This window comes from Penicillium bovifimosum, assembly GCF_028826915.1.
Source record: "Penicillium bovifimosum strain IBT 22155 chromosome Unknown utg000004l_segment0_segment0, whole genome shotgun sequence".
In the NCBI taxonomy this organism is placed as follows: Eukaryota; Fungi; Ascomycota; class Eurotiomycetes; order Eurotiales; family Aspergillaceae; genus Penicillium; species Penicillium bovifimosum.
The window spans coordinates 2,173,053-2,198,681 of NW_026622713.1; the positions used below are offsets into that span (position 1 = coordinate 2,173,053).

At 50.8% G+C, this 25,629-nt stretch overlaps 9 protein-coding genes across 9 annotated transcripts; 3 read left to right on the plus strand and 6 right to left on the minus strand.

Annotated features, from left to right (window-relative positions):
- Positions 1-460: 460 nt before the first annotated feature.
- On the plus strand, positions 461-1,889 carry N7515_005126 (M20 family metallopeptidase; the record flags this gene model as incomplete). Its single annotated transcript, XM_056665870.1, has 4 exons — positions 461-553; positions 605-1,422; positions 1,483-1,622; positions 1,675-1,889. 4 exons carry the CDS (start codon positions 461-463, stop codon positions 1,887-1,889), a joined length of 1,266 nt encoding a protein of 421 aa, XP_056522820.1.
- A 1,264-nt stretch (positions 1,890-3,153) lies between these two features.
- On the minus strand, positions 3,154-4,099 carry N7515_005127 (SDR family NAD(P)-dependent oxidoreductase; the record flags this gene model as incomplete). Its single annotated transcript, XM_056665871.1, has 2 exons — positions 3,154-3,989; positions 4,048-4,099. 2 exons carry the CDS (start codon positions 4,097-4,099, stop codon positions 3,154-3,156), a joined length of 888 nt encoding a protein of 295 aa, XP_056522821.1.
- Positions 4,100-4,909: 810 nt separating this feature from the next.
- On the plus strand, positions 4,910-6,160 carry N7515_005128 (Tm-1-like ATP-binding domain-containing protein; the record flags this gene model as incomplete). The annotated part of the gene is made up of 1 exon (XM_056665872.1): positions 4,910-6,160. The coding sequence occupies one exon, from the start codon at positions 4,910-4,912 to the stop codon at positions 6,158-6,160; it is 1,251 nt and encodes a 416-aa protein (XP_056522822.1).
- Positions 6,161-6,575: 415 nt separating this feature from the next.
- On the minus strand, positions 6,576-8,150 carry N7515_005129 (adenosylhomocysteinase; the record flags this gene model as incomplete). Its single annotated transcript, XM_056665873.1, has 5 exons — positions 6,576-7,021; positions 7,082-7,683; positions 7,747-7,873; positions 7,926-8,058; positions 8,112-8,150. 5 exons carry the CDS (start codon positions 8,148-8,150, stop codon positions 6,576-6,578), a joined length of 1,347 nt encoding a protein of 448 aa, XP_056522823.1.
- A 745-nt stretch (positions 8,151-8,895) lies between these two features.
- N7515_005130 (uncharacterized protein) lies at positions 8,896-10,859 on the minus strand (the record flags this gene model as incomplete). The annotated part of the gene is made up of 2 exons (XM_056665874.1): positions 8,896-10,469; positions 10,520-10,859. The coding sequence occupies 2 exons, from the start codon at positions 10,857-10,859 to the stop codon at positions 8,896-8,898; spliced, it is 1,914 nt and encodes a 637-aa protein (XP_056522824.1).
- A 24-nt stretch (positions 10,860-10,883) lies between these two features.
- Positions 10,884-11,184, minus strand: N7515_005131 (uncharacterized protein; the record flags this gene model as incomplete). The annotated part of the gene is made up of 2 exons (XM_056665875.1): positions 10,884-11,066; positions 11,161-11,184. 2 exons carry the CDS (start codon positions 11,182-11,184, stop codon positions 10,884-10,886), a joined length of 207 nt encoding a protein of 68 aa, XP_056522825.1.
- An 834-nt stretch (positions 11,185-12,018) lies between these two features.
- N7515_005132 (C2H2-type zinc finger protein) lies at positions 12,019-12,828 on the minus strand (the record flags this gene model as incomplete). Its single annotated transcript, XM_056665876.1, has 1 exon — positions 12,019-12,828. One exon carries the CDS (start codon positions 12,826-12,828, stop codon positions 12,019-12,021), a length of 810 nt encoding a protein of 269 aa, XP_056522826.1.
- A 6,083-nt stretch (positions 12,829-18,911) lies between these two features.
- N7515_005133 (uncharacterized protein) lies at positions 18,912-21,420 on the plus strand (the record flags this gene model as incomplete). Its single annotated transcript, XM_056665877.1, has 2 exons — positions 18,912-19,647; positions 19,700-21,420. The coding sequence occupies 2 exons, from the start codon at positions 18,912-18,914 to the stop codon at positions 21,418-21,420; spliced, it is 2,457 nt and encodes an 818-aa protein (XP_056522827.1).
- A 521-nt stretch (positions 21,421-21,941) lies between these two features.
- On the minus strand, positions 21,942-24,068 carry N7515_005134 (uncharacterized protein; the record flags this gene model as incomplete). The annotated part of the gene is made up of 1 exon (XM_056665878.1): positions 21,942-24,068. The coding sequence occupies one exon, from the start codon at positions 24,066-24,068 to the stop codon at positions 21,942-21,944; it is 2,127 nt and encodes a 708-aa protein (XP_056522828.1).
- Positions 24,069-25,629: the final 1,561 nt, after the last annotated feature.

Genomic DNA, 25,629 nt, shown 5'->3' on the forward strand with positions numbered 1-25,629 from the left:
AGTTGGCCAAGAAGACACAGTGGGTCAAGTCGTTGGGATCAAAGGGGCTGATCTGCAGGCGCGGGGTGGTGAGAAAGGGCTGAGGCGATGACGGTGATTGGCTGTGTCGGCTGCTGCTTGATCGACCCCACACGTTGCCAAGACTTATTTACATCTTGATACAGTCTGATTGGCTGATATACTTGTCGATCATCCAGTGATGGTCGAACTCCAGTGTTGAAATGTAGCACTAGAGGTTGGGGGGTGAAACAAGTGTACCTGGGTATACTCCCAAGTAGACTAGTAGTGAACGAAAGATGTACTGTTTGTACTGTTTAGTTACATCACGGAAAAATAGAATTCCGGACCGGGGTTGCATCAGAACCTTGATACGTCTTTCATGTCAACCGGATTCGGAGGTCTTAAGAAGAACAACTGGAAGCTTCAATTCTTCTCACAACATCCATCTGATTCATGAAAAATGCACTTCTCCGAGTCTCGCGGCCAATTTCTCAATACCGTGCAGGATGCACTCCGCCGATACGATTCACAACTGAAGGAAATCAATTATAAAGTAAGGACTGAGTCATGTACCCCGCGAACCCAAGAGCTAAATTTACGACAGATCTGGTCCAATCCAGAGCTCGCATATGCCGAGCACCAGGCCCACGACCACATCTGTGAGTTGTTCGAAAGCCTGCAGGCCGAGGGCTATGGTGACTATACCGTTCATCGGCAGGTCTACAGCCTCGATACCGCTTTCGAGGTTGAATACACGCACGGAAAGGGGGGTCATATCGTAATTTTCAATGCAGAGTACGATGCTCTTCCCGGCATCGGACACGCATGTGGTCACAACCTCATTGCCACCAGCTCCATTGCTGCATTCATCGCAACATGCGAAGCCATGAAAGCGCACGCTCAGTCCATGGCTGGGTCTGGATTCACGCTTCGTCTGCTCGGAACTCCTGCCGAGGAGTCCGGGGGTGGCAAAGTACATCTGCTCAACAAGGGGGCCTACAAAGGCGTAGATGCGTGCCTCATGGTGCACCCCATCCCCCTTATTCCAGCAGCCCCTACGCTGCAGGGAATGGCTACCGTCGTCGAAGGCGGGTTCCTTGCTAATCATAAGGTCAAGGTTACTTTCACTGGCAGGTCGGCACATGCTGCGGCGGCCCCCTGGGAGGGTGTCAATGCATTGGATGCGGTGGTTGCGGCATACCTCAACGTTTCACTACTCCGCCAGCAGATTCTTCCGTCTCAGAGGGTCCACGGGGTTATTGTTAACGGTGGTGAGCGCCCTAATATCATCCCTGCGTCGGCGACTCTGGATTATTACATCCGCTCGCCGACTGTGAGTTCATTGGAAGATCTGAAGGAGAAGGTGCTGAGGTGCTTTGAGGCTGCGGCGACGGCTACTGGCTGTACGCTTGAATATAATTGGTGAGTGCATGCGTCCCTCCTTTTAAGATGGCTATATGTTCATCACGTTGCAAAACATAGGGGTCCTTCATATGCCGATCTGAAAACGAACATGCCAATTTGTGAGAGCTATGTTGCCGCAATGCAAGCCATGGGCCACCATACTGTGCTTGACGACTCGGGACAAAAGAATGCTCTGGGTGGAGGATCCACTGATATGGGTGTGTATTTCTTTGCGGATAAAATATTTCATGTTGCTAATGCAGGTCATAGGCAATGTTTCATACGCCGTTCCTGGATTCCATGGTCTCTTCACCATTCCCACGGAAGGTGTCAACCATACACCCCAGTTCACCAGTGGTGCTGGATCGAGCGAATCATTCCAAAGGGCTCTCGCATGTGCAGCAGGCATGGCTGTTGTAGCCTGTCAAATACTCATTGATGATAAATTTGCCGGGGATGTGAAGAGATACTTTGATGAACATTGATCGGGTATAGACCTTAATGGGATATCAGTATTGTGGCTATCTAGCGTGCTTAACTTTTGGATACCTGCTCGTCTCACTTCCCAGCGCCTCATCATTCTTGGTTGTTGCCTGGTAGCTGTCTGAAGGTACATCGCTTAAGAAGCTAGGATTGAGGATGTATCAACACTCTTAGTAGAGTGCAGAAATCTTTGAATGAGAAGTATGGAGCGAAAGATAATCTATCATCCATGTTTAGCTGATAACCTAAAGGACTACCTGATCCCATTAACATGGAAGCAATAAGATGGAAGCAATAAGATGGAAGCAATAAGATGGAAGCAATAAGATGGAAGCAATAAGATGGAAGAGAGAGTAGCATCAAGGTGAGAGAGAGAATACCATCAAGATCGGAGAGAGAATAGCATCAAGGCGAGAGAGAAACGGCATCAAGATAGAAGAGAAGGGGAGGGAAATGAAAGATGAATAGCATCAAGATACACCGTAAAGGGAAATAAAAAAGTGCCCCATTACCTACCCGAAGGTAGGCAAACCAGACCGTTCCTGGACCCATCAGAAGCACAAGGCTTCACCAGCTTTCATCGCCTGTACCACTCTTCCTACTAATACCTCGTGCCTCCCTTCTAAATAACGACACCCCCATGCCATTAAGACAGAACGCGAAGGGATGACCTACTTTCTGAAGAGCTGATGGTACAGACAAATCCAACCGGAAATGGAGAGCAGTTAACCACTCAGCCACTGGGGGGGATGGTTACAGAGAAGCACATTTACCTCCTTTTATGCAAACAATTTTTATATAGATATGTCACTGGGATTTGTAGTAGCAATTTCATGGCATTGTAGCGTAATTAGGAGGCTCAAATTTAAAATGGAGTATCTAAAAATGGTTAGCTATCTATCTACCAAGTTTCAATATAATCGGACTAGTAATTGTGGTGGTAAATAGGAATATAATTTGGGGGCTACATCATCTCGAGACAAACATGAGGCTATTCGCAGCTCAACTTTTTGTGGTTGGTGATCACATGTTTACTCAAATCTCAAGGTCGAGGGTTCGATTCACGACTACGACGTTGTCAATATATTATTCTATCATCGCACACCATTATGATTTACCTGTTCTCATCCCTCGGGCTGGAATCATGAGCCAGATGGAGTTTATACCAAGCCCGTCTAAACGTGGATACCCTTTTACACAGTGTACAGCTCATCATTCCCAGTTTCTTTTATCGACAAAGGTTATATACACAGTCTAGTCAAATTTCTATTGCCCCATCTTCATACCACCGTTAGCACACACCACACTCCCAGTACACCAAAGCGCATCAGGCGTGCACAACATGCCCACAACACCAGCAACCTCACTAGTGAACGCCGGACGCCGACCACCCATCTTCTCCTGGATCAACCGCTTCTGCTCATCCGTCAAGCGATTCATCGTATCCTGATTGTTGACATCCAATTTGCTCAACGGCGTGTTATCCTGGTAACCCTGAATATCCTTCCAGAACTGCTCTCCAGTAGCAAAGTACATATCACCCACAACCGGGCCGGGGTTAACGGCATTGACGGTTGCACGGTCAGCCAACTCGCGTGCCCAGGTACGGGTCATAGCTTCGATGGCAGCCTTGGTACCGCCATAGATTGATTGGCCCACGAATCCTAGTGAGGAGGATACGCTGGAGATGCTGACGATGCGACCGCTGCGGTCGGTAGGGAGGTAAGGGTGGCAGGCCTGTGTGAGGAGGAGAGGGGCGAGGACGTTGATTGCGTATTGCCAGTTGAAGTGCTCGGCCTCGATCGGGCCTTTGTTGGTGTCGTTTAGATTGCGGTCTTGGGAGACTCCGGCGTTGTTGATGAGGATGTCGATCTGGAGCTTGTCTTGGACGCTGAAATGTTGTTTTGCGGCGGCGATGATGGCTTCCACGGCTTCGGCGGGCTTGCTGAGGTCGGCTTGTACGCTCTCACATTTGATGTTATGGGTTATGGCCAAGGAGGAACACAATGCTTCGGTGGGAGCGCGCGATGACTCGGATGTGAAGTTTAGCAGCAGTGAGCAACCTTTTTCGGCCAGATTGCGGGCAATGGCTTCTCCAATGCCTGTGTTTATTGTGTGTTAGCCCTGTTTCTTTGGATTCTGGGGGCAGATCGGCTTTACCTCGCGATCCGCCGGTGACAATGCCAAATTTCCCTTCGAGAATGCGAGTCATTTTGATTGATGAGTATGAAATGGAGAATAGAAGATCGAGGGAATTGCTGTCCTACTTGAATCTGCTATTTAGCCGAAGTTCCCCCACCTTTCCCCCCACCGGAAATCAATTGCCCGGAGCACGGGGAAAATGCGGGACCGGCTAAATTGCTTCGGGCCGAGTCAATCGGAAATGCCGGGAATAAGTCATCGCGACTCCGAACCGGGGGAACCTCGAGAAACTCCTAACTCCTTGGGTTCTGCTGTCTCTTCTGAGTCTGCTGGCATATTTTGGTCCAGTCGACTTGACGATATTTCAAAACATGATCATCCCAGAATGATATTTGCTATGAAGATTGCATTTATGTGATAATGTGATCCTGGTCTGTGAGGTCATCTTCAGTGATGGTGCAGTGCTTGTGTCTGCTGTGAATGCAGCTGATCTACTGGATCTCATCTCTTCGAAGTATCCGGTCTATTTCTTACCTTGCTATTGCTTGCTTGCTTTTCTTTTCACAGTAAACGTTGGTCAAGTATCGCAGAGGAGAGCAAATGCCATCGTCCTTGTCAAGTTCCCATATCCGAATGCCACTCTCTGGATCAAAGTGCACTGATACAATTCCAAATGGACGACGGACAATCCAGTCTAGCATCCCTTGAATGAGCAAGACAGCAGAAACATGCAGGTAACTTAACTGGGGAAGAGACAAGGCGATCCCCACTCTACCCCTCATCTACATCACCTCTCCTCCATACTCCGTACTTACCACCTATCTCAACTACATCCTACATCATCTACCATTTCAAACAACAACACCAAGCACACCACAAAATGCCTCCAACAATCCTTCTCCTAGGAACCTGCGACACCAAACTCCCCGAACTCCTCTACACAAAGTCCCAAATCGAAACAACAAACACCGCCGTCCTCCTAATGGACATAAGCCGCACCCCAACAACCCACCCATCAATCAGCATCCCACAAACCTCCCTCCTCCCCACCTCCCCCCAAACCCCCAATCTATCCACCCTGAGCCGAGCCGAGTACATCACCACCTTAACCCCCTACGCCGTCGAAAAGGTATCCACCCTCTACAAAGCAGGCCAAATCCACGGCATCCTCGGCCTAGGCGGGTCATGCGGGACGACCCTAGCAACGAGCGTCATGCGCGACGCATTACCGGTCGGATTCCCCAAACTCATGGTATCGACCATGGCATCCGGAGATGTGGGTGCTTACATCGGCGAAACGGATATCAGTATGATGTACAGCGTGGTGGATATTGCGGGACGGAACCGGCTGCTCGAGGGTGTTTTGTCGAATGCCGCGGGTGGGATTTCGGGGATGGCGAGGTCGTATTTCAGCAGGGGATCAAGAGGGGAAGATAAGGGCGTGCGGATTGGGATCTCGATGTTTGGGGTTACGACGCCGGGTGTTACGGCGGCACGGGAACGATTGGAGAGTGTGCTGGAGGGTTGTGAGGTTTATGTTTTTCATGCCACGGGGTCTGGGGGACGGGCTTTGGAGAGGTTGGCGAGGGAGGGTCAGATTGATGCGGTGCTTGATTTGACGACGACGGAGGTGGCGGATGAGGTTGTTGGTGGGGTATTGAGTGCTGGGGATGAACGGTTGAGGGCGGCGACGGAGAGGAATATTCCAAGGGTGGTGAGTGTTGGGGCGTGTGATATGGTTAATTTTGGGGAGCCGGAGAGTGTTCCGGTTCGTTTTCGGGAGGAGAAGAGGGTGTTTCATGAGCATAATGCCACGGTTACGCTTATGCGAACTACGAAGAGAGAATGTGCGGATATTGGGGTTTTTATAGCTGGGAACCTGTTGCGTGGTGCGAAGGAAGGTGAGGCAAAGCGCACCAAGATGATTTTGCCTGTTCGGGGAATCAGCATGCTGGATCTTCCTGGTCAACCATTCCAGGATTCCGAGGCGAACGAGACATTGTTCTCAACCTTGGAGAGGGAATTGGAGGGTAGTGGGATATCGGTGCGGCGGGATCCCCGTGATATCAATGATCCTGACTTTGCAGTGATGGTAGCAGATGAGCTAGTAAACTTGATCCGTGGAGGATAGTTAGATAGTGATGGGAAGACTCGGGGCTATAATCCATCTACACACTACGAAAACGACTACACGAGGAAAGAATCAACTACACAAGGAAATAATGTTGACGCATAGCTTCGATTGTTGAAGTTCTATACCGTCACAATCGGCCCATGGAGGCCTACACACCAGAAAGAGGTATCAAGAATAAAATCCCATCCGCACGCAGTGTTGAATGCAAGACCATCCCAGGTCATCCCACGCCAAAACAAAACATTTAAAAAAACACCATCCCCGGTGCAGGCCACTTTTTATGCCGTTGAAGGACAACCACTTTTGAGTTCTAAGTTGATGGAGAACCCGAAATGCCAATCATAACATCGTCGAATCATGTTGAAAGTCTATTTCCCAAGTATATCAGACGCAAATTGGAAAGGTAAGGAAATTAGTAACGGTAGATCTCGGGCTTGAAGGGACCCTCGACAGGCAGGCTGAGGTACTCGGCCTGGACGGGAGTGAGCTTGGTAAGCTTGGCGTTGACGTGGTCCAAGTGGCAGCGGGCGACCTGCTCGTCGAGCTGCTTGGGCAGAACGTAAACACCGATAGGCTTGCGGCCACCGGCACCGAACTCGACGTACTTCTGGCCGAAGGCCTTGTCCTCGGCCTTGAAGAGGGCAATCTGGGCCAAGACCTGGTTGGAGAAAGAGCAGGACATGACGAAGGAAGAGTGGCCAGTAGCACAGCCGAGGTTGACAAGACGACCCTCAGCGAGGAGGATGATGTTCTTGCCGTTGAGCTGGTAACGGTCAACCTGGGGCTTGATGTTCTGGACGGACTGGGAGTTGGCCTTCAACCAGGCGACGTCAATCTCGATATCGAAGTGACCAATGTCTAGAGAAGTGGTTAGAGGCAATGTTCAGTCTCGGGTATAGAGTCCGAATGATAACTTACTGCAGACAATGGCGTCGTTGCGCATGGCCTCGAAGTGACGGCCGACAAGGATGTCACGGCAGCCGGTGGTGGTGACGAAGATCTGACCGACGGGAGCAGCCTCCTCCATGGTGTTGACCTCGTAACCCTGAACGGCAGCCTGGAGGGCGTTGATGGGGTCGACCTCAGTGACAATGACACGGGCACCCATGGAGTGGAGAGCCTGGGCACAGCCCTTGCCGACATCGCCGTAACCGGCGACGACAGCGATCTTACCAGCGATCATGACATCGGTGGCACGCTTGATACCATCAATGAGAGACTCACGGCAGCCGTAGAGGTTGTCGAACTTGGACTTGGTGACACAGTCGTTGACGTTGATGGCGGGAACCTTGAGCTTGTTCTCCTTGAGCATCTTGTAGAGGTGGTGGACACCGGTGGTGGTCTCCTCGGAGACACCGAAGCAGTCATCGAGCATCTCGGGGTACTTGGTGTGAACGAGGGAGGTGAGGTCACCACCGTCGTCAAGGATGAGGTTGAGCTTCTTGCCATCCTTGAAGGCCTGGAGCTGCTGCTCCAAGCACCACTGGTACTCCTCCTCGGTCTCACCCTTCCAGGCGAAGCTATAGAATGGAATCATTAGAATATGGTACATCGAAACAAGTTGGTCCAAGATCAAGACTTACACAGGGACACCGGCGGCGGCAATAGCGGCAGCGGCGTGATCCTGGGTGGAGAAGATGTTGCAAGAGGTCCAGGTGACCTCAGCACCGAGGTGAGTGAGGGTCTCGATGAGGACAGCAGTCTGGATGGCTGTGAAAGCGGTCAGCACAAGCTCGTTTGATTTTGCAAACGATCCACGTACTCATGTGCAAGCAACCGGCGATACGGGCACCAGCGAGGGGCTGGTCGGCACCGTACTTCTCACGGATAGCCATGAGACCGGGCATCTCAACCTCGGAGAGCTCGATCTCGCGGCGACCGAAGGCGGCCAGGGACTAGAAGAATGGTCAATGGCTGACGGATGGAGGAAAAGAGGCGAGAGACATACCAGGTCAGCGACCTTGAACTTTTGTGCGGGGGCAGCCATTATGATGAATTTATTCAGAAACTGTGAATAGTTAGTGGAGAGATTCGAATTGATGGGATTCTGAATTGACTGACCAAAAGTGTATGAAGGAGAAAGAGAAAGGAAAGAGGGAAAAGGAGAATAGAGAGGGGAAGGAAAACTCTCCCGCTAGTGAGGGATCGCCAAGGTGCCAAAGGACGAAAAGGTATCGGGTACTCATCTGCCGGGGCATTTAATGTGAGACAGCTTGTACCAGGTACTTCTCAGGTAAGACGCCTGCGGGCTCCGTGGGCTGACTGATGGCGGGGTCTTGCTGAGTCAGAATTGGAAGCCACCTCACTGCCCAAGTGGGCAGGTGGGTGACTTTATTGGTGGTTCTAGATGAATTTTACTGTATGAAGAACACCTTCGGATGATCTTCCTAATCTAGTTGATGAGGCTGTAGACTCAAGATCATCGACATGCAGATCCTTCGTTCATGTACAGGACATGTGCGGTCTCGGGAAAAGAGCGAAACAAAAGAGTCCGAAGGAACTACCAAAGTGGACCCAGCATGACAATCATGAATGCACCCCTTCGTATTCATAGAACGCTTCAAAAATAGGTAGATAGTACTTGGCAAGATACGTGATATCCATAAAATCCGACAGGAAATCGGGGGGCGATAAGTGAGGCAGTCAATCAACGTCAAATAAACAACATAGGTAGTCTCATAAATCATGAAAAGGGCCGAAATCATGATGCCAGGATGAAACGAGTAGTAACACTAGTAAGATATCTGTGGCGTCTCATGGGAGCCATAGGCACTTCCATCACGGTGATCAGGGGCATGGCCGGTCCGGGATTCGTTGGTTGAAGGGGCTTGTTCAATTTCGTCAGGCCAGCGATGCCGGGTTGACGCAGGACCTTGGCTATGAGCACGACGCATTTCACGCTTGACAGCCCGGCGGGCGCATTCCTCCTGGAAGTGGTGGTTCTCTTTGCGTTTCTCGACAACTTCATGCCATTCATCGTATGCGCCCTTGATGCCGAGGGCAGCAAGGCCGATACTCACAGCGTCCATGGTGTTAGCTTTTATGCGGCGTTTTCGGGCCTCCTCGGGCGTGATCTCGCCCTCTTTCAACATTTGCAGGCGCTTCTTCCTCTTTTCCATGCTCCCATACAGCCCGTGCGCAGCGTGAATAGTGGCCACACTAGCCAGACCTCCCGTCAGAAGCATGTCCCGCTTCAACTTCTTGCGTTTTTTCTTCTCATCAGAACTGTCGCCTATGTCAGAATCACTCTCCGAACTCGACGACGCGTGGCCGCGGTCTTTAGAATTGGCACCCGATTCAGCGCGCGGAGCACTGGTGGGTGCATGAGGGGGTGGGTTCCTTTCGTGCAAGGAACGGTGTCGACCTACATCTCTCGAGCCTCTGCTCCGTCTCGAGTCCTTCCAGTAATCATCACTGTCCTCATCTGAATCCGAATAGTCATCGTGTCGACGTCCCCGGCGATGGCGCCGCTCACGATCGTCCCGATGCTCCCTATGTCCCCGATGATGTTCCCTATGGTCATCTCTGCCGTCTCGACTCCGATCATCTCGGTGTCGATCATCTTCTTCCCCAAGTCCCAATGCGGCAATGCCCTTCGTGATGTACTCCGAAACGCTCTTGCTGCGCTTCTTATGGCCGCGGTCACTCTCGTCACTGTCACGGGAATCGTTGCGGCCGCGATGCCGAGACCGTGATCGTGAGACCCGGTCAAAGATTTCTTTTCCCGCAGCAGTGAGAGCACCAGTGGCAGCGAGAGTCTTCAATCCATTGCTTGCTGAAGAACGACCCTTGCCGCCACGGGATTGTGAGCGTGAGCCACCGCCTATGAGATGACTGGCGGCCAGACCGGCAAGCGTAGATTCAACAACATGGCGTGAACCGTGCTTGTTGGGATCTTTGTCAACGAGACCATCGGTGCCACCAGCAGTAACGGCAGCAGTGAGTACGCGCTTTCCTTTTGCGCCAGCCCATTCGCCAGGTTGTTTGCGTTGTTTGAACGCCTCAACTGCACCGGCGGTCAGGGCGGCACGAGCAGCCTGTGCAATGCGCTGCTGGCTTTTCTCACGCTTGCTGCTGCCGCGGTGGCCACTGGGACTGCGAGAATCCGATGATGACCTTGAGTACGATCTACGGCGATGGCGGGCATGGGAGCGGCCGCGGCCGTGGTCTCCGCGGCTGGCAGTTGCAGCGGCGCCCCCGAGTCCGAGGGCACCTAGAGCTTGCTCGCTAAAAGACTTGCGGCGTCTATGGCGGGGTGGGGAGGGACTTGGTGATGAAGCAGAATCGTACTTGGGGCGACGGGAACCTGGTAGACGTTAGAACTATACCCAGTCACAAGGAGCCCATATTACTGACTTCTATCCTCGTAGTGTCTGGCCCGACGAGGACGGGAGGTTCGGTATGCAGTATCGTAGTATGGATCGTAACCGCTGACAGAGGAGGCACGGCGGGCATTCTGATAGACAGGGCGCCTCGGCTGACGCGAATCATAACTGCGCTCATATGCACGGTCTGAGCCTGGCGGGTAGTCACGTTGGACTTCCTCCACCGAGTCGTTGCTCATACGTGGAACATATGAGTCCCGCTCGTGTCTTCTGTAGCGGCCACGGGGATCATCGTACGGATCATTGTAGCTGACCGGGGGTGCATAGCGATCGCGGGGTTCTCGATGACGGCGATCCTCGTAGTATGCCATGGTCGAGGCAAGGTGTGGGAGGGATCACACAAATTCAAAGATGAAGGTCGAGTGCTGTGAGCTGCTACCGTTCACGGGGAAAATATGTGTTGTGTGAGAAAGGAAGATTTGCGATGAGAGATATTTGGCGGGGCTGGAAGGGGTGGCGTGACGTCGATGTGGATTCAGATGGGAAGGAAGTACTGGGGCTGAGAGACTTGGCAGTGGCTGAGAGAAAGATACGAGCGATAGAAGGTTGGGATATACATTGCAAACAAGCACAAAGCCAAGAGAGCAAAAGGACAATTTTGAGATTATATACTTCGAGAACCAAGATCGAAGCCATGACGTACAGTGTGCAGTAAGAAGGACTTTCCTGGGTCGAAAAGGGGATATACCAGCCACGTCGAATGAGCATTTGGGCCGATATTGTGTACAATATCTCGGGTTTTACTCCGACGTCATCCTGCAGTTGGGCAGGTGGGTACCAGGGCGTTTATGATGGCCCAGCCCTACGAAAATGCGGTCAACCTATGTTTTCGCAGTTGACAGGTTCACAATAGTACTTCATTCTAGTGAGATAACTAGTACTTTCTCTGAAGTATACCCCTGGACATACTGTGTGCAAGATCCATGGATTTGATTTATGGAAAGTAAACATTGGTTCCACGGGTCGCTCTCGGAGTTCCCCGCATCCCCAGTGGCTTGCGATCTGACCAACACAATGTTCTGGATGTCATTGAGTGCAGCCAGAACTCGTTTTTGATGCGTTTCATGGATATCCCTGATGGAACGCAGCATTTATTTGGTCCCCTTAAAAAACAAATAGCCTCCCACAGATTTCTTCCCTACATGATACGAGAATCAGAACATGATACAGGGATACCAAAACAGGAAATAATAGAGGCAAATAGTAACACCTCTGGTAAGACCAGACGTCTCGTTATTTGGAATCGTTCGAAGGGTCATGCGGATGGTCGCTGAAGTATTGGAACAAGATGGAAATGTATGTGGAGAGCCCTGAATCCACAGAGCACACAAAAATCACAGTAGACGGACAGAATTGAAGTACACCGCACACCAGTGGCGGAACATGAGAGACCATAGGAGAAAGTCATGGTCATATGCTAGACAGAGAGTAGATCGAATGGTCCCAGGGAAAAGAACGGACATTGTTCCATCAAGGCGCTTGCGGGCCAACACCAGGGGGAGGCCGCACAGCCGTCTCAATGGGCTGACTGAGATTGCGCTGATGAGGTGCTGGGGGGTATGCTGCAGGTCGAGCCATTGCCCATCGACCATCAACATTCTCTGGTTCAGAGGTAGAGCGGATCTCATCCGAGTGAGTCCGATGAGTGCGAATGTGCTGCTTCATGTTATCCTTTCTTGTGAAGGACTTGTTGCAGATCGGGCAGTGCACACTCTTTTCGCCGGTATGCTTCTTGCCGTGGCGCGCAGCATGACCTGAGGTTGTAAATGTCGCAGAGCACCCATGACTCGCAGCGTAAGGGCATGGGTACTTGTTCTTTCGTCCCGTTCCACGTGTGGCTCCATTCTGCGATGTCGTTTCAGATGTGACTGAGCGAGCGTCTGAAGGTGTTTGGGGCGTTGATGGGCCCCGGCCCGGAAATCGATATGGGTCCCGTAGAGGATCCTGCCGGGCGTACGGGTGATAAGCTGATGGTTGTTGGGTGGTGATATAGTCATAGGTTGAGCCATCGGACGACCCGGGCGAAACGGGCTGGACGGCTTCAGTTACTGAGTCAAAGGGATGTCTGGTACGTCGTGATGATGCTGCTGGAGAGTCAGATGCAGCATCGAGATGGGTGTAATGTGGCCCGCTGACGGGTGGGGGCAGATGCTCTGCATGATGTGAACGATACGATGACGATATTTGAGTCGGACTAAGTCTGGGAGCAGAGCGGACGGCAAAGGATGGATTATCATCATTGTTCAAGATGGACACAATGTTCGTCCTGCAACTGGACATCTCCTCAAGGCCCCGATGTGCGCTCACCGGGGCTGGAAAGCTATACTAAAAGGCAGAAAAACAAGTTAGTTTGACTGCTAGCAACCGGCTCAGCCGGGCTCTGGATGCTCGTAGGAACTCTCAAGATCGCCGATCCGAGACCAAGGTAGAAAGGAGAGGAGGGGGTTGAAGAAGAGAACGGGCATCCCGTTCCTTTCTTGCCTCCCGGAGGGCACACGACAAACGCACCGGCGGCTCTCTAAAGATGTTTGTCCTCTGTGTCGTGTAACAAGTCGACAACATTAGACCCTAAATCGGCGCTCGCCTGCAGGCCTGAACAGAAGCCTGATGACTCGAGCTCGTGCCGGACTCCGTGTCTGTTTCGAGGCACGTAGAAGACCAAATCGAAAAGTATCTCCAAGGGCCGTGTAGTCTCGGTGCCGCGACACGCAGTGGTGGGAGGGCGAGATGAGGTCTGACAAATCCTCTTTCGTAAATTTCTTCCGAGGCACAGGTCCTCTCTTTTCCTTGCTCTCTGGAATTTCTTGGTCTTTCTGATTTTCTAATTTTGCAATTGGATGTGGGGAACACAATCCTCAACGGCAGTTGCAAACTGGCCTGGGGATGTTGCAAAAAGGTCGAATTCCAACGCCGGGTTGTCTAACCGTGCAAAGTAACAGTTCTTCCAGAGAATTGTTAGGCTGGGGGGTTATTAATACGAAGCGCTCTGCGCGTGCCCGTGATAGAAATCGAAGTAAAGGATCCCGCAGAATCAGATAAGAGAGCCCTAGAGGAAGGAAGAGACGTGAAGATTTGTAAGACAAGGACGATAGAAAGACGAAGAATAAGAATACAGATCAAGAAGGCTTAGAAGAAAAGGAAAAAAATTTGGACCGGCCAAAGTATGGCCATAAGTAGATTAAAAAGGCAGAAGCCAAGCAGCTCCAGGGTCCGTCGAGGCTCTCCAGAGGAACTTACAGTTCGATACGGCGCTACGAATTAGTTCGGTGGAGTCTGAAAGGAGAGAGAAAATAATATAAAAACCAATACAAATAAATACAGAGTGACAAGACCCCTAATCCACTGTGCAGAGACCCGTTTTCTTCTCCGTTTCTTCCGGGCATCCCGTGACCTGGAGTGTTTTTTTCTTCAGTTCTGCTTGTTATCTTCTTTTTTTCGATTCTGGGTGATCCTCCCATTGTCATGGTCGATGTAGTTTTATTTTCCCCCTTATATGTATGGCATGCATCGTGAAAAGTCTTAACTCCGACTGGATTGTCATTTGGACTAGGGCTTCGGCTGGGCCAAGCGAAAACAGGAAAAGATCCACCTTCTCGGCAGAACTACGGACAGTCTTGGGACCATTGGACCCTGGCTTTGTTTAGGGTAAATCAAATGGGATGTTGTACATTTCCCGATGTATTCGCTTCAGCCTTCAGGGATTTAAATCGGCGACTAAACAAGTTTGACGCGGACAAGCTTTTAGCCCTCGCATCATGGCGGGCACATCCTCCAGGGCTACACTTCACCCATGTCGATACGTGCATACTCTAATGGATCTGATCCGTCGTTTCCCTTCCCCCAGAGTCAAACTACCTAGAATTGAAGACATACGCGTAAGTGAATCAGTGATGATGTTGGTTACTTGGCCTATTAGGGAACTCGCCTCCGGTTCGGGAATGCAGAGCGGGGAATGATTTTCGTTCGGAGATATGGTTTTTTTCTCTTTCAAGGTTTTCGAGGTTGGGAAGTACTGTTTATCTTTATTTACTTTATTGTATACATCGCACTCCTTGAACCCAGTGTTATCGGTGGTATGATATAGGTGCTTAGGTCGCTAACGCTCAGCAATTACTGCAGGGTCATGTAGAAAAGTCTTGGAAACAAGACCCAGCCCTATGAGCTTTAATGGGATGCAACGTTGGAACGAGTCGTTTCGAAAGTCCTCCCTCGGACATTTGGGTCTCTTGAAAGGGTACTTTGCACCGAGTTCCTTGTACACGTATCATAAGTTACATGCTCTTAAACAACACAAGTCTCCACAAATAGCCTTCACGTCCCGTGGTCACGAGAACAATAGAGGTGTTATCAATCTATGTACTCCGTACTGGGTCGTGGTCTTCTATCGGCGGCCGCATCTTCGGCTTCGTCAACTTGTCATCATTAAAGGCAAAGGAGTGCCGTCGTATTCGCATATCCGCCCCACTCCGGAACCATTTCCGGGGCTCTCTTGCGCCCCGCCAGTACATGCAGCGTAGGATGAGAGATGGGACGGTACTCGCAATCGATCTGATCTGGGATAGGGACTGGCTATGTTGGTCATAGTGCTATGTACCTCCTCCCATCCTACCAGGCTACCATCGATTTGGCGTCCTCATGCTTTTACTTTCTTGTGGTTCTATCTCGAACATAAAATCCACATGGCACAATGATCAGGCCGAGCTTCAATCCCCCGATCCCGATTTCAACCTTGGATCTGGTCAAAGACATGGTTCTTGGCTGAGGAGGCGGTCCGACTTGGGGGGTTTTGAGCCGATAATAACTTTGCCTTTCCAAACTGGACGGGGCTTACGTATCCATGGATGCAGGCTACCTAGATTGCCGTGCTTTGGGGTCTAGCCTAGCTCCAGCCACTGAATGTTTATATACTTCGGTGCTTGCGTTGGCCATAGACTTAATCTGCGCATCATGGCTCTGACTCGTCCTCCCGAGGTCCCAGCTTACGCCACGAGCTTGATTCGTCAGGGAAGTGATTCTGGTTGGTCCACAACCTAGTTAATGTTCCCGAAGAACTCTGTTTTCTTCCAATTCCAAATAGCTAAAATGCAGGGACTCGGGATCTGTCTCCCTACGTCGACTGTCAGTATGTAGCATAGCTGGGCCCTAATTAATTGCCCTTCCCGCTTAAGGGGAGCTTTGTTACAGCCGTTCACTCACGCTGTGTGAAGTCGGGTTTAGAAGGCATTTACTGTTTCAAGTCTGTTATACAACAGGCTTGACTGAGTTATGGGACTCGAACGTTAGATTCCGTTGATGATCGGGGCTTTTATTCCCGATGCCGACAAGAAAAACTTTGGCCTCCACCGAGTCCCCACATCGTTCCAAGGTTTGGAATCGAACCCAGTCAACACACACAGAGAGAATTGCCGGCATTTGAAATCCACGATGGACTTCGATCTTGATACTCCGTAATCAGGGCAGCATTCTTCGTGGAATATGCGATTCGGCAAATACCATGCCGGGCTTTTTCCAATCATTCTCCGAATCTTGACAGCGGAGACTCAGATCCGTAGCCCCATACCGCCGAGATCCTCTTGTGGCTTGTGTGCAATTTCGCACTATTGATTTGAGCTATTTCTAGAAACCTGTTGCTATCCTTGGAGAATAACGGGGCTCGGTGCATAACTTCTGAGTGCTTGCGGATTACCCAGGTAATGGTCAGTACTTAGTTCTAACGCCGAGTACGGAATACAGGCTACAGCTCCAGCCGGGTCCATCTGATGACAAAGCGGAGCAAATCGCCCGAGACATCATGCTAACTAGTTCCAGTATCTCAGTTCGACTCCGTAATTTGCTGGAGCTTCGAAATGGGATCGGCAGGACCCCTGGTCTGAGCGCATAAGACCCCAGGTATCGCAATTTAGGCTACAGTCAATCCTCAGATTGTGCTCGGGAAATCGGCATTCCCCCATGCCCTGGACCCCATTTCTCACAGACACGCAAAAGGAAGGTCGGTCCTATGTTGCAGGATGTTCGACTTAGCGGAAACAGAGAGCAACCGCTTATCAGCATTTGGAAACTTATATGATGGTCATGCATCGTCACCGGGCCAGTCCCCGTTTGGCTCTACGGTATCATCCCAATCATGCGGGTCTATGATTCCCTGTCATTGCATCGCAGTGTAGGGGATGCTTGTAATTTTTGATGTTTCTGCTAGTAAAGAGCGAGCACAATAATAGCCACTTAGATCGGTAGCGGGGTCAAGCTTCCTAAAATAAACCCACTATCGACAAGTTGGCGTCGCGGAGACGACTCATAAGCTCCATTATCATGCGGCATGTCTACTAGAATAGGGGTCGGCCGACTGTGGCTTTGCATGTCGCCTGTCAGAAGTGATGGTAACGAGGAGTGTGCATTCATCGATCCACTTTAGTAGACCTACTGTGTATGTATCCCTCCCACGGCAAAGGCATTGGCTATATTCGAACATGGCCAATGTACCCAATTATCTCCGACTTAAGCATCAAAGTCAAAGATATGCTAGCGCCTTCAACATGAACGAGGCTGCGTAAGCAAAAACGTCACCTCGGCGGGCGGTTCATGCGTCATTACCTACGTTGCTGTGTGCATGCTAGGGCGCCGAAATGCTCGCCAGGTTAGCCCCTGCATATCTGGTGGTGATGCATGATGCACTTGGACGGCAGGGAAGCGTGCCTGAGCACTGGTAGCATCAAACAGCAGCATCTAGAGAGACTTGGGGAATCAGAGTCCGTGAGGAACCCTTTGTTCTCAGTGTGGATCCGAAAACCCCATCCATAATCGCTTGTTAAGATATGTGGTATCCTTGATTTGGAATCATGCAGTCAACCGAGGTCGACTACCTCCACGAGACCCTTCCGATGAATGTCCACATGACACAGCTTTGTCCTCAATTGAGACTGCTTGGTGAGTAGGCCAATAGTGTGTGAATTGTCACACTGTTGTAACGAGCCAGATCTTCGAAAGAAAGAGTGCATTTAACTAGAACAACAACTATGAAGAAAGAAGAGAAGAAGAAGAGAAGAAGAAAGGAAACCGCCAAGAAGCCTTTTACCCCCTCTCGTCACATGGAACTGTAGCTTCACCGGGTGGCCAGGGTCAAACTGGATAGACTTGAATATATAGGTACAGTAATCGGAGCCACGCCCCTGACATGTAAGGAACTGGGACTCGGTGGTACTGGTCACGGTCATCTGTTTCGTGGCCTTCAAGTCAGTTGGGCCTCCAAATGTCATGCAGAGAAGCCTGCTGAACTCTTCCAGTCTACGCATCTCCAATGCACTCGGCAAGAAATCAGACATATTTCGGAGATAATGCGGGGGAAGGTGGAGAGTCAGAGTCTTCCGGGTAAGGCGTTATGCTTATAGCTCCCAAATCCCAATAAGAGACCTCACAACGTCATATCAATATTGATATCGGCTATTGCGCGTAGACTGAGGACGCCAAAGGACTATTTGTAATTGGCAATTGCTGCTTATTATGGTATGAGGAGAGCCAGGCGGTACAATGAACTACGAGACGGCAGAAACAAGCGATGTTGCTTGATTGGGTAAATCGACCTGTCGAGCATCCATCGGATACAAGTAAGATATGGATGTCCGCATATCATATATGCCATCCATGATGATAAGCAGCTATCACAGCGGGCTGTGCCAATCATCCCCGCAAGGATTATCGCTAGTGGGGCGCGAAGATTGAGGGTCTGATCGGCGCGCGCAGCACCGCGCTTGATAACATCTCTTTTGGGGGGACTCTGCATGACCTTGCCCTGAATGAGGGCAAGCCCGTCCTCCAGCTACTAAACCAACACCGCTAAACCAACAAACAAGGATCTGGATTGGGCTGCTGGGTATTGATATCCCAGATCCACCTCATCTTGCAATGTCAAATGACAGTTGCAATGGAATTATCGGCAGTCAGCATATTAGTTGCAACATCAGAAAGTAACAGTGTTTGCGGCTCAATTTCGAAGACGGCTCGAATCCCAACAGCCCTATGTGAAAAGTCTACGAAGGTCTGCGAGTAGCCGCCAGACTATAAATAAACGATACAAAGATAAACATCTTTTCTTTTTCTTTCAATGGACAAATCAGCAACCAGCCAGAGCTGCATGCCAAGCAGCTAAGCACCAGCTAAACCCGCTCTGGAATTGTTGTAGCCCTTGTAGGGCTAATGCAAAGTACAACTCCGCCATTAATCTCGGCCCCAGCGGGTTAGCCGCAGAGCCAAGTGGACCCTGAGGCCTCTCCTCCTATTTTTAACGGTTTGCAGACAGCTCTTTAAGGGTGGTGATGCCCGTTTCTCCGCTCTTTGAGTCTTTGTCTTTCACGTTGAGACGTTCCACCATGACCTCGTCGCGGGACTCGCTGATCTACACCGACCGACCTCAGCGAGCTTGGAATCCACTTGAATTCTCCAGGGACCCAGATTACCGCTATCATTCCGCATCAGACAGCACCTGGTCTGAAGAAGTCCTGCGCGACGTAGGCTTGGGAATATCGGGGACGTCAGAAGAGACCATTCGTACCACCGATCAGCGTGATTCAACCGATAGTACTGAGACTACGACGCCCCGCGATGCTTATCAGGTCCCGCCGTCTCCACAGTCTCCGCCCCCACACGGCTACGTGCGATGTCCCAATCGCGCAACGGTCCTCCAAAAACGCCTCTCGTGGGTCCCGCTGACGGTTTTGATTCTTGCGATCTATGCTACCGTGTTTTCGGGTCTATATCTCGCTATCGCCTTGCGCAAACCCCGATGGACCAATGTCTCCAGCGATGGGCCGTTGGTTCCATCAACTGCGGCTCTGTTGAGCGCCTTCTTCGCGAAGACGATTGAGTTGGCTTATGTCACGGTTTGTGTGGCGTTCTTGGGACAGGTGTTGAGTCGAAGGGCTTTGATGAGGGATTCCCGAGGAATCAGCATCTCGGATATGAATATGAGGGCATGGATCATGCAGCCAGGATCGATGATTGTGCATTGGGAGGCACTGCGATATTCGGGGCTTACTTTCCTGGGGGCGATTGCCTTAGTTGCGACTTTCGTGGCGATGCTTTATACCACTGCAGCGCAGGCTTTGGGTAATGAATTTCTTTCCATGTGGAATGTGTGACTCGTGCTAACCAACGGCAGTTACTCCGAAGCTCTCCCTTGGCCCTGCGGAGCCAAGAATACTCCAGGGCAAGGTGACTGCTAGTTATGGAAACAACCCATATCTTGCCTCAGTCTGCGAGACACCGATCACCAATTACACGGATCCTTTGTATTGGAACACCACATGCCTCCAAATCGAACACGTTGGCACCGCATATCACAATTATGAACGATGGATTAATGAATGGAGCCAGCGCGTGAATAACGATAGTAAGACGTCGACCGAACTCAAAAGGCGCCCACAGCCATCAGGTTCAATCTGGGACAACACCACAGTTACTGGAAGCTGGATCGATATCCAAGACATGGCCACACTATCCAAGAAATACGGCCGAATGGTCAACAATATAACCATGGCAATGCCACACGGCGGCATCCCCGGAGCAGCCATGGACCCCAAAAATAAAATCAAACAGCCCAGAGCCACCTCCGGCGAAGGCACATACAACATCGAAGCCTCAGTCCCCTCGCCAGCAGTCAACATTCTCTGCGTCGGAATGACCAAAGAAGAGCTCAGCCCACTAGTCTACGCATCCTGGCCAGGAGGCAGCAAATTCAACCCGACCGCCTGGAACAACTACCCAGAAGAGGACATCCCTCGCTACCCATCCTGGCTAAACCGCACAGTCGTCGACGAGCTCTTCCAGTTCGGCCCGAAATACGGCCAAGTCCCTCCAGTCTTCGGCAAATTCCCGCAACCGTACAACACAATCCTCAATACCACCGGTGCATGGCCCGCAAACGCAATCTACCTCCTAGGCGCCACGGCATCAGAACACAAAGAGATGCCACCATACGTGATGTGCGCAATGCGCGGGAAACAGACAGGCAAATGTTCAACCAAGTACTCCGCAGACTCCAGCGGAGCAGTCCTCAGCGTAAGCTGCGAAGACCCACAGAACGAAATGCAATACGACCGACGTTTCAACGGATTCATCGAGGGACTGTGGAACCCGGACTGGAAGAATGTTGCCGCGGAGTGGGCGAATGCTGTCAGTCTCAACTCGGGTATCACCGACGGCGCAGCGAGTAACGCCCGTTTGCTGATGCAGATGATGCCGCGGTACGAGGAAGATAAGAAGACATTCTCGCTGGACCCGGTCCTCCCGTCCATGGCTGAGGCACTGGCCGTTATGGCGGGGAGCACGCTAATTCTGAGTTCGCGGGATGCGCCGTTCGTGGCGTATTGGAACTATACCGTTAACGGGCATCCACTCAAAGAGCCTGTGTACCAGTTTTTTGAGGCTACTACCCAGGCTGTTGGGTATGCTTCCGGTGGGACGGAGCGGTGGCAAGGTGTTTTCTATGTGATTCTGGTGTTTTGCTTCTTGACCAGTGCCGTGTGTCTTGGATTTATGATTATTGAAGCGCGTGGACGCCAGGTGACTGATTTCACAGAGCCGCAGAATTTGTTTGCGCTTGCTATGAATAGTCCCCAGACGGCGCAATTGCAGGGTGCCTGTGGATGTGGACCGTGGGGGAAGCAGTTGAAGGGGAGGTGGTTTATTGGCATGGCGGAGGATGATGAACATTATTACATTCGGAGTAAGAATGAGGAGAATGTACCGTTTAAGAGTACAATGGATTCCAGCCCGGAACCGATGGAGATGGATGATGGCACTGGCAAGATGGTCAGTCCTATGGTCAATGAGTTCCGGAAGGTGTCGAAGCGGCATTCGTTTTTGGCGAAGCTTTATTGAAGGATAATATGTGGGCAGTTGGATGCTCGCAACGATATACGATTGCAAACGATAATCACTAATGGAGATGAAGTCATGGAGCTGGCAACATGTTGCAAACGTACATAGCTAGCGCATGTGCTTGATTTCAATACACAGGGACATATTATTTCCAGATCCGACATATGTGCAGAACAACATCCAACATTGAAAGACAGGTAAATCGACCAGAAACAGGCACAGCCAGTCAAAGAAAATGACAAGAAGAGATCAAGAACAACCAGCTCGACAAGTGTGGCATAACGCTAAGGAACCGCTCATACACCTTGGCATAAAACGAGGATGCTGAATGACGACCAAAATACAGCACGTCAAATGCAACGACAGAAAACAATAGGCTTTTTCAGGATACCACTAGCCACTTGAGACATGGAAGGCACCGATGAGAAAAAGAGAGAGGTAGGAGAGTCACCGATAGACCTGGCGAGGAGAGTTGTGGAGGGAAAAGGAAGGTAAAGGGAACGTTTGATGGGAAAACCCGACTAACGATCAGCCTGAAGATTGAGCCAGCTCATATCGCTATCAGGTTTGTTCTTTTGTTCGTGCATCGGGATCTCCTCAATATTCGGTGGTATGATCACGCTGGAGCCTCGTGCATTTGACTGCCTTCCCTTGCCTGAGGTGTCTGGCGATGACCAAGGCAAGTCGTGCGTGCTCGTTTGGTAGACGCTGGAAGTATAGGTACTGCTCGTAGGACGCCCAAGCCAACTGCTTTGGCCTGCGCCTTGCCAATTCGGATCGTCGCGCTCGTCTTCTGATGCGAGACTGATTGAATCTACACTGGAGATTCGTGCTGACTGGCTCTCGGGAATCACCAGGCTCTGACTGCCCATCTCATGGGTATTGTGCTCCGTGGTCGGGCTGCCGCTGAAGACGCGGCCGAGGGGCTTAGGCTGGTCAAGGAATCCAAAGTTCAATGGTGTCAAGCTCGTCATTGGCCAGCCGCTTCCGCGGTAATCGGACTTGGTGTAGGCAGAGCTCACGGTTGAGCGGTCGGATTGTACATTTGTGGGAACTTCGTTCTCAAAGTACTTCCCCCATCCTTCGTCGGTCGTTCGATTTCCAGGCTGGTGTCCATGATCTGGGTTATTGCCCGCCCGGTCGGTGTCATCGGTGTATACGCTGGATGCGCCCATCACACCACTTGAGGGAATTGTGGAAAGCGGACTGCCCCTTTCCTTGGACAATCCATACCCCATGCCACCGGGCGGCTTGAGAGATTTCTCTCCGCTGCTGTAATTTCCGGTTACAATGGCCAGCGAGTCGGCCCTTTCATGGGCCACTGGCACAGGAGATCTGGCCATAGGGTAGGCGCCTTCGGTCAGCGGTTCAATGCCCTGATCCTGGAAGCTTAGGCGGTCCTTGCTATTGCCACCGCCACTAGACTCGTTTGGCTGTCTCTTCTTCTTCTCACGTCGCAGCAGGAAAAGAATGATGAGCAAGATCAAGCCGAACCCGAGCACACTTCCAAGAGTAGCGCCAAGGATCATTTTACCATGGTTACTTAATCCTGCACCTCCAATTCCAGCTGACGTTGATGTGGAGGTGGGCGTGGTTGAGGTTGAGGTGGATGTTGATGAGGTCGGTGTCGGAGTAGATGATGTGAATGAGGTGGTGGATGGTTTGAGCGTATTTTGATCTTTTCCATAGAACAGCTCTGTGGAATTCAACCATCCATTGGAGGTCTGGTTATAGATTGCCAATGAGTCGTTACTCTTGCCGCTGGCGAGCACGACCATACCGTTGCTACCCTGAGCAAGCGTGTAATCCGACCAACTTTTCGTCGGGGCAAATGTGCCGTTGTAAGAATCTGTGATGCCCCTCTTTTGCGAGGGCGCAATGACCGAGGCCGGGCTCTGTGGTTTTCCTTTAGAACTGAGCAGGTAGCCAGTGACACTGTTCGGAACAGCCACCATGTCAAACACCTCAAGGACCTTGTTCCCATGCGAGTCTGTGGCGAGCGCGCAATGGGAAGAGCTTGGAATGCCGTTGGGAAGAGTCGCTTCCGAGACGGTCCAACCTTTCTCATCCTCATAGATAAAGATGGCAGTATTGGTTTCAGAACCACGAATCAAGGCGACTTGGGAATCACTCCAAGGCATGATTATGGGCTCATACGATGCTGGTGCCCCCTGGTCAGGCTTGGACCACACGTCGAAAGGCTGCGTTTTCGTTGGGATAACGAGTGTCGACTGAGATATCTGTTTGCTCCCATCTGTGGCTCCCGCGTAGACCAATATTTGTGAAGTTGAGGGGAGGTATCCGACGCCATGCCCAGTTCGATCTTTCATATCCGGGGCTGTCATGGGTACCGTTTTCCACTCCTTTTCTTTGAACGAGAATCGTTGAAGGCCGCTGTTGCCCGCGGGGCCGGCCCCTCCGACCACGTAGAATGCTTTGTTGTCGTCCTCGTTTTCGATGCCATCGATTCCACCCTGGACGCAGGCAGGTCCGATCACCCTATGTTCTGGCGAGGGGAGTGGCTTCCAGGTTCCGTTTTTTTCCAAAGGTATTGATGCGAAGCCATCTGGCGAATAGACATAGAGCGTATTGTTGTGTATGGTGGAGCAATCTCCTTCGATCTTGTGCAAGGGTTCCGGGCCTTTCATTTTCAATAGACGAGAGTCAAGATGAATTTGGACCGGTAGTGAGAGTGGGTGTCCGGCCAGTCAGGGCTTACTAGGCCCAATGCGAAGAACAGAAAAGGTGACTGCCAGAGCACTATCTCATGTCGGATGAAGCGATTGAGCGAATTGTGCCACGATGTCACGCAATCTAGGTGGGATTGACTGCGCAATAGTTTAGGGCAAGTGTCTCACAATTTCTCAACTTGTTTTCACGTTGCAAACTATGATTTCGAGTTGTTACGGTGGAATTGAGACCAGACGCGTATTGGGCGACTCGACAACTCGGGACAAACACAATCAAAGTGGTTTGAGGGGTCAACAAACAAAATACGGACGCGTCGGACAAAGAGGTCAGGTAATCGCAAGGGTTTGAGGCTGGGGCGATCCAATCGAAATGTGCAAGGCCAACAAAAAAAGAATAAACAAATGAATGAGGTTGGCGAAAAGAAAGGCTAGAAGTCCGGCTATCGAATGAGTGCACAGCACAAGAGGAAATCCACGAAAAGAGAGACGAGGGAAAGACCAAGTGAGACAGGGAGAAGGGTCCTCAACCCCCTAACGGCGGAGGTTAGCAAGTGAGAGGGCTAGTGGGCTAGCGAGCGGCGCCATCCCCTAAGGGGAAGCCTTTCGTCATTTTCAATTTGGGTTTTTTTTATTAAATTTGGCTTCGTTTAGGTCATTTAAGGTCATTTAAGGTCATCTTGGTCCCTTGGATTGGCGAGAACTGTCTCTTCTGTTTCGTCCTTCTCAAGCCTGCAAAGGCATATGTAGTTCATGTTCTCTCTGTTTTCTCTCATGATCAGGGGTTCTACCGCGATCGGGTGGAGCTCGTGTACGATGTAAAAACTGGACCCCCCGTTTTACATCTGGCCCTTGGGTAGTTACTGCAACTCCCTCCTATGCTTCGCTTCGACGCGATCGAACAGTAAGGAGAAATGCACATGCATATATGCATAACAAAACATAAAACAAAAATAACAAAAAGACATGAAGCTGGAGATAAACAATACCTCCCAAGGTTCTTTCCCCCTCTCCAGAACCATGGTTCAGTCCTACAGATCCACGGAAATCAACCCGCTTCCCCATTTTGGATCCTGATTTTGACGAAGGTTCCTCGTGTACACAGTACATGACAAGTATCTGCATGTTATTTGAATGCTCTCGCCAAGTAAGAAGTATCTTTTACAGCCTTCAATTCCATTTCCAGGGATCTGAGTCCTCTTCCGTGCCCAATCAGGGCTCACTGTCTACAAATAGATTCAATGTTCACTTCCTCAAACCGTCCATCGTACTCCGTACAGCCTATCGACTCATACTATCGAAGCATCAAGCTCATTCCTATTCCACGTGGTACTTATACAGTATATCGCATGTTCCTATGACTTCCATGGTGTCTGGGGTCGTAATATGTAAATCAAGTCCACCTATCAACGCGTGCCACACGAACATGTTTTGCTGCCGTAGAAATCCTTCTTGCCCGCAAATGTCACAAATACCTAGGTATCATCGACCAGCTGGTCGACGGTTTGATCTCCTACTACCT